This window comes from Marmota marmota, unplaced genomic scaffold (assembly GCF_001458135.2).
Source record: "Marmota marmota marmota unplaced genomic scaffold, marMar, whole genome shotgun sequence".
NCBI lineage: Eukaryota > Metazoa > Chordata > Mammalia > Rodentia > Sciuridae > Marmota > Marmota marmota.
Window position 1 is genome coordinate 12,572,393 of NW_026000242.1, and position 7,821 is coordinate 12,580,213.

At 36.2% G+C, this 7,821-nt stretch overlaps 1 protein-coding gene across 3 annotated transcripts in view; it reads right to left on the bottom strand.

Moving 5' to 3' along the window:
- Nucleotides 1-4,054: 4,054 nt before the first annotated feature.
- Nucleotides 4,055-7,821, bottom strand: part of Hoatz (HOATZ cilia and flagella associated protein) — a 36,654-nt gene continuing 32,887 nt past the window's right edge. For 2 of the 3 annotated variants that reach the window (XM_048795673.1, XM_048795675.1), the window contains 2 exons: nucleotides 7,125-7,177; nucleotides 4,055-4,341 (listed from right to left, as the gene is read on the bottom strand). In XM_048795673.1, the coding sequence (XP_048651630.1) occupies nucleotides 4,284-4,341; nucleotides 7,125-7,177 (111 nt within the window). In that variant the 3' untranslated portion in view covers nucleotides 4,055-4,283. The other variant, XM_048795674.1, reaches the window with a different exon arrangement.

The window sequence follows — 7,821 nt, forward strand, 5'->3', positions numbered from 1 at the left end:
CCATCAGAAGCCAAAGAGTGTCCCAGATCTCAGCAGGAAAATGATTCTGCTTCACTTTGGGAGGTGGGGATGGTGGATATGGAATCGGGCCTTGGACTGGCAGCAGGAGATTCCCCACTTTAGGAAAGAATGACCCTACTCCCTCTGGAAGAGTTTCTCTAACAAACTTTGTCTTCCATGTGTATTTGAGCTTCTAAACTCCCCCAATAGTTGTGTTTTACAGTGGCTTCTTATAGTAAAAAAGATGTTTAACAATGTCAAAGTAAGCCTCCTACCCAAAACTAAGGCACTAAATAGCAGATAGTGGGTCTAGGTTCTTTGCAGTTTGCTCACAACATGTTGTTTTGAAGCACAGAAGAAGCCTTACCTGGGCCATGAACTTCTGGATTTTGGTCCCAGTTTGCTTCTGTTTCCCTGCTCATCCTGATTTTCAGAACAGCAGTCAAAGAAAGCAATAATGCTTTTCAGGCTTTGAGCCACTACAATTCTAAACAATTCTGGACCAAGCTTGGGGTATTTCAGCATCAGTAGAGAACATGGGAAAGTTGTGCAATTGTGGAAAACAGTATCATTAGCAGGATAACACTGACCCTTATGGCAAGTTCATTTATAGCCCTTCTCTATGTCTTGATTAGAACATTTCAGATCCAACACACATCCTTACTAGAAACTCTTGGTTATCTAATCAATCAAAGAAAGAACTGTTATGGTGGAAAGAAGCATTAGAAGTGGCATCTGATGCTCTGTTTTGAATCTTGCTTCTCTTTAATATCTCTGTGGCCTTTGGGAAGTTCTTTTGCCTAAGTTTCATTGAACTCTTGGTAATATTAATTACATTAAAAGTTTTGTGAGGATTTGGCAAGGCAAATATGCATGTGAATGTGCAGATAGATAGAAACTTAATGTCACTTGGGAAGGATTTATTTCCAATATTACAGCATTTTTTTTTCTTTACAACTTAAAGAAACTATCTTTTTGCTCCAAATAATTGTGTCCTGAGTTTTCCCTTCGATAACCTTACTGTTTTAGTCAGCTTTTTCACTGCTGTGGTTAAAACACCTAACAAGAACAATTTTAGAGGAGGAAAAGTTTGCTTGGGGGTTCATGGTTTCAGAGATCTCAGTCCATAGACAGCCAGCTCCATACCTCAGGGGTGCAGGTGAGGTAGAACATCATGGTGGAAGAGTGTGGGAAAAGGAAGGGGCTCATATGATGATCAGGAAGGGGGGAAAGAGAAGGGGGACTCCACTCAGCAGATATAAAATATATACCCCAGAGGCATGCCCCCAATGCCCACCCTACCTGTCTTCAGTTACCACTCAATTAATCCTTATCAGGGGATTAACTCACTGATTGGGTTAAGGTTCCCATAATGCAATCATTTCATTTCTAAGCCTTCTTGCATTGTTTCATCATACATAAACTTTTGGAGGACACCTTATATACAAACCATAACACTGACTTTGGTCCAAATTGAACATTGTTATGGTTTACAGTCAACCAAGTGTGGTATATTACAATAATGACTTTAGTTCTTCACATCTCCCAATACACATACCCTTTACCCTGACATTATAGTTTCTCTTACTAAAGAGGCAGAGGATTCCCTTGATTTTGTGTGTAACCATGTGTTTGACTTCTTTGGCCAACAGAACCAGCCAGAACTTTCCGAGTGTAGGCCAGTAAAAGCTTCACATATTTTTATTTGTTCTCTTTCTTCTCTACACTTTGTTGTAGGCACATACCTCAGATATCCTACTGGTCCACAAACATGGAGCAGAGCTGCCTCAGTCAGTTGATAGATTTGTAGTATGACAAAACTGCTGTAGGTGCTGTAACCTGAAGTAGGGCTGTCTGACTAAGCCCAGACCAGCCAGATCCCTGCTGACCTGCAAGTATGGAATTGTTTTAGACCTCTTTGTTATGTAGTATTGTCGTAGCAAAAGCTAACCATCACAATCTGGCCATATAGGAAGGAAGGCTGGCCATATGGAAAGGAATGCTCACAAAGTGGAATTTTTCTTGATAAAGTTATCTTGGCCCAGAGATCAATCCTTACTCCAACTAGCTCAAACATAATTTAAGAGACTATAGGTTAAGTATCCCTTATCCAAAACTCCTTGAGACCAGAAGTGTTTTGAATTTCAGATTTTTTCATACTTTGGAATATTTGCATATATATATAATGAGATATATTTGGGACAGGACCCAAGCCAAAACACATGGTCTCAAGGTAGTTTTATACAATATTTTTAGTGCACCTCCACCTCAACAGCAAACCCCTTATAAGGTCAATTGCAGAATTTTCCACTTGTGGCATCATGTCAGTACTCAAAATCATGTGGATTCTGGAGAATTCCTACTTTCAGATTGTTGGATTAGGGATGCTGAACTTGTACTATAATTACACACTGAGAAATGTAACTGTCAGGTAAACTGATGTTTATGTTGACCTGTTGAGCATATATTCTTCCGTTGGATAGAAAAGATTTCTTAGTGAACATGGAATCAGAACAAAGGGACTTATAATTAAAAAGTTTAGGCTTTGGGGCTAGGATTGTGGCTCAGTGATTGAGTGCCTGCCTTGCATGTGTGAGGCAGCACCACATAAAAATAAAATAAAGGTATTTGTGTCCATCTACAACTAAAAATATATTTTTTAAAAATTTAGGCTTTGATAGTTTGCTCTGTTTATCTTCACAGTAGAGATCTGATAGATATATCAATCTGACATGGTACCTTTTATTCTTGATGGTGCTGGTATGGGATTGTCAATTTATAATTTTTAAAATTTCTCCTATCTAAGCCCAATTTTTTAAAATTTTTGTTCCACACATTTTCTCTGGTATAGTTTGGATCTGGAATGCCCCCCAGAGTCTCAGATGTAGAAGACTTGTTTCCCACGGCAGCAATGTTCAGAGGTGGGGCTTTTGGGAAGCTATTGGATCATGAGGACTCTGACCTCATCAGTGGATTAGTCCACTGATAGCAGAATGGACTACTATGAGGTGGGACTAATGGAGAAGTATGTCACTGGGGGTATGTCCTGAAACTTATTTCTGGTGCCCAGCCTCCCCCAGCCCCTGTGCTTTCTTTATGCCATGAGCCGAGCAGCTGCCTTCTTCTGCTACAACCTTCTGCTATGATGTTCTGCCTCACCTCAAGCCCAAGGCAATGGAACCAACTGACCATGGACTGAAACCTCTGAAACCATAAACCAAAGTTATTTATGTAAGGTGTTTTAGTCATAGCAACAAAAAGGTGACTGATACATTGTCCAAATAGTGCTGTGCCAGAAACTTGCTGTTGTTCTCCTCTACTTTTTTTCTTTTTAGCCATAGAGTCCTTTAATTTTAAGTAGGCAGATACCTCCTCCCTTCATCTAAAGATTTATTTCCAGCCTCCTTTGCAGCTTGGTGTGTTGTGGATAATGGCTGCATCTTAGAGAGGTTATGCCCAGGACTCTGAAGTGAATGATGGTTCTAAATAGAACTTCAAACATGGGCGGCGGGGGCGGAGGTAGAATGTACAACCCTGAGTTGGACTGCCATTTGCACGATGCAGAAGAGACAAAACCTTAACTGTTTCTTTTCCAGTATACACCAAAGTGAATAACTTTTGGTGAGTAGGTTGGCAATGGGGTTATATGCCTGTGTATAAAACACAGGCAAGCTGAGCTGGTTACAGAACTAGAAGCAGTTCATATCTGATTTCAAACATGTTCTAAAAATGGAATAAATCACATTTTGAAAAAGAGACTATTCTTTAAAACAAAAAGACTTTTAAGTTTTCAAGACTGCCCTTTCTCATCCTTTTTTCTTTTCTTTCTTTTTTTTTTCTTTTACTAATAGTCTATCAGTTGGAGCCATAAAGCCTCTGATTCTTGTTTATGTGATATCTACAATATAGATCAAATACAGAAATTCTGAAAATACTCTTCAAATAAAAATAGTAAATAGGACTTTGAGAATATGTAAGATGAGAAAGGTAATTATGATGTGATGTCAAACACAGTAGTATACAATAAAAAAATAGATACAAATACTCAATGACATAAAATTTATGGAAGTCTACTTACTTAACTTTTATTTGTCCATTTTAACCCAAGTATTCAGTAACTGGTAAAATTTATGGAATTATGCACATTTAACTCTTATTTCTTTATCTTTATTTCCTTTGACAAAGTTAGAAACTTTGTTAGTGATCCCAGTGATCCTATGTAAGTGTAGGTTGTTTCAATGTGAAGATATAAGTGAGCCATCTTTTACTCTGTACCAAGCAGTTCAGCTCAAGGCTTTGACTTCTTCTTGGTCTTCTTTATCTGTTTCTGATACCTCTTCCCTGTTGGTAATAATATGGATCAATTTCTATACACAGAACTCTATCATTGTGAACATGATATAGCATGAAAACAACTTTGAAAATTTCCCCAATAAAAATTCACTGTTGTGGATTCTGAATATGCTTTAGGCTTTGCAACCAAGTGTAAAGTTATATCAGGAGAAATGGTTATTGTAAATGTGAAGTGTGATTTGAAGAGCATTGGAGAAGAACTACCCTAAATATATTTTGTTCACTCAAGAGCCAAATTCTTGAGATTTCATCATTGATAAGTGATTTCTTTGTATTAAACGTTGTTTCTTATACTTAGCCCTCTTAAAATGAAATATTCCTGAGGTGGATAATAAACATATTGCTACTAAAACCTTTTTAGAAACACACTTTCCAGTTCTTTCCTTCTAATAGAAGGGCACCCAGATTACCCTAAAAAGATTTCTTAAAGGAGGGATGTTAAGGCTCTATCTTTGTAGGTAGGGGAGTTATGGGCAGAGAGGCAAGAATGGAGGGAGGAAAAAAGGGCAAAGTTAAAGTATTTTACAATTGTGTCTAAGATATTTACAAGATTTAAAAAGTGTGTATGAATCAGTGAATAATATAAAATATTGATTTCTAAATTAGCTAATACTGAACTGAATGACATGATATTCTTGTACTATTATTATTATTTTTTTGTACCAGGAATTGAATACAGGGGTGCTTAACCACTGAGCCACATCTCCAGCTCTTTTTATGTTTTATTTTGAGACAGGGTCTTGCTAAGTTGCTGAAGCTGACTTTAAACTTGCAATCCCCCTGCCTTGGCCTCCCAGGCTGCTGGGATTACAGGTATGTGTCATCATGCTCTGCTTGAACTAAACTGTTTTTACAAATATTTTCTGAATTTCAACATGTATGTTTTGTGCTAGGCACTTTTACCCAATGTTTCATAGAGCTTATAATTGTAGAAAAAATATGTGAAATGTTAAGTTATTTAAGAGATCAGTTGTCAGAAGAATGTATAGACAGTAACTCTTGGAAGTTCAGACGAAGAAGATATCACTGTGAATGGAATGAAATTTAGCTTTAGGATGGAGAAGAGAATCAGTATACTCTAAAAGTAATTAAATAAACATTTAAAAATTTCAAATAAATATCTATCTAAGCTTTGAAATAATGTTTTACTTTTAAGTGGGTCAACATGGGTTGTAGTAGGAAGTTCTGTAAAAATATGTGCAGAAACCCCATTATTATGTATAACTAGAATGTGTTAATAAAACAAAAAAAGAAAGAAAAAATACATGCAGAAATGGCACCCAACATGTCTGTTTGATGCAAAGTAGCAGTCTTCATCCATTATTTCAATCAGTTAAGTAAATGTTTGATTGGGTTAGTTTTTCTTTATGCTTACAAGATAAGTCAAATCATCTGGCTAAATAGTAAGAAATTAAGTTGCTGAGTATCATGTAGACAATATAGCCATATGATGATGATGAAGAAGAAGAAGATGATGATGATGATGATGATGATGATTTGTACTAGGGATTGAACCCAGGGGTGCTTAACCACTGAGCTACATTCCCCAGTCCTTTTTATTTTTTGAGACAGGGTCTTGCTAAATTGCTTGGGCTTTGATAAATTGCTAAGGCTGGCTTTGAATTTGTGATCCTCCTGCCTCAGCCTACTGAACTGCAGGGATTATAGGCATATACCACTTTGCCAGGCTTAGCCGGGTGATTAAAAGATTTTTAAAAAGTGTATAGACATATTTATTCTTCTTCAAGGCTATTATGTTGATAACAGTAAAGGGAGTCAGCCTCAAGATCAGTGAGGTAAGAATCACAACTCTTTCTTTTTTTTTTTTACTTTGAAAATTATTTATCTGTATTGTTTAACACCAATAACTGTATGGTGGGATTCAAAGGGTAAACAAAACATTATGTACTTTACACTAAACTTAGGAGCTGATGAAAAATTTTCTTCAGTCTTATTACTATTTCAGTCATAAACTATTTTTTCTATACTATGGCTACATTATAACACCTTTCATATAAGAGTGGTAGTCAGGTCCCAGTAAATCAAATCCCTCTCTAGTCTTGACAAGATTCTGCCTTCCCATAGGCAAAAGAGAAAAAAGATTAAGCTAGCTTTTCTCCCCTGAATATAATATGAAAAATAAATATTTGTTTTAACGTTGAGTTAGCCACATTGGTTTTCAGTCCTAATACAAATATGGAGATTTAAAAAAAATTAGGGGTGTTATAATGATTAACTGATAGCTGATTTCCTTCAAACTCCTCTAGAACATGTTCCCAATCCCATTCTAACATTTCTTTAGGGATAAAGTTATTAACTATCACTGAGAAGTTAAAGTCTTTTCTATATGAACTTAGTTTTAGCAATTTAAACAGGAGACTGGTGGGATTAGAGCTGGCTATCTAAAATCTGCTGATACACTAAAGATGGCAGGGTGAGTGGGGTAGGGGCAGGTGGAGTTGGGAGAGCATGGTGGTAGGTGAACTCAACAGTCCAGGATGAGAAGGAAAGGACAGAGAGTGTGCGCAGAGAATGCAATCTGCTTTCCAGTTAGCACAAACTTATCCTTCCATATTCCACAACTATACAAGTGGGTACAAAGGCTTTAATATCTACAAGGAGAAGAAAGTTTATTCAGGGCAAGAAAACCCTAACATAGTGTGGTGGGTTTTTAGAAGATGTTATGGTAGGGGACAAAGTAAGAAAAAAGAAGTGCTTCTCTAGACCATAAGTAAAAAGATGAGAATATTTTTTGCCAGAAGTAAACTTACTTTGCTTTGTGTTCTTTGGGCTTGGGTTTATAAGGAAGGGAAATCAGTTCTTTCTAAAACAAAACAAAAATCAGAAAGAAAAATTTTATTTTTTGCACTGACCAAAATATACTCAACTTGAAAAGAACCTAAGGTAAAACTAATCACAGAGTTCATAAAGACAAGCTTCTAAAATCTGGAAAATATCAGGTCAGAAATGTTCCATATACAGGAATTTGAGGTTGATTAAGTAGTGTGTGTTTGTGCCTCTGTAAGTTTATAGTGTATCATTATTATTTTTATAAAACTTGTTATCATTTAGCATTTATTTTTATGATCTAGGAAAGATCAATTATTGTAAACAAATATTAGCACTGACATAGCCTATGTCAATATTGTATAGCGTCATAATATGTGAACAAAAGATTCCACTGATAATAACATCTCATTTCTTTTTTTTTTTTAGAACCTCTCCACATATTTTATTTTATTTTTTTATTTTTATTTTTATTATTTTTTTTTAATTTTTTATTGTGGGTTGTTCAAAACATTACAAATTTCTTGACATATCATATTCCACACTTTGATTCAAGTGGGTTATGAACTCCCACCTTCACCCCATACACAGATTGCAGAATCACATCAGTTACACATCCATTGATTTACATATTGCCATACTAGTGTCTGTTGTGCTCCGCTGCCTTTCCCATCCTCCCCC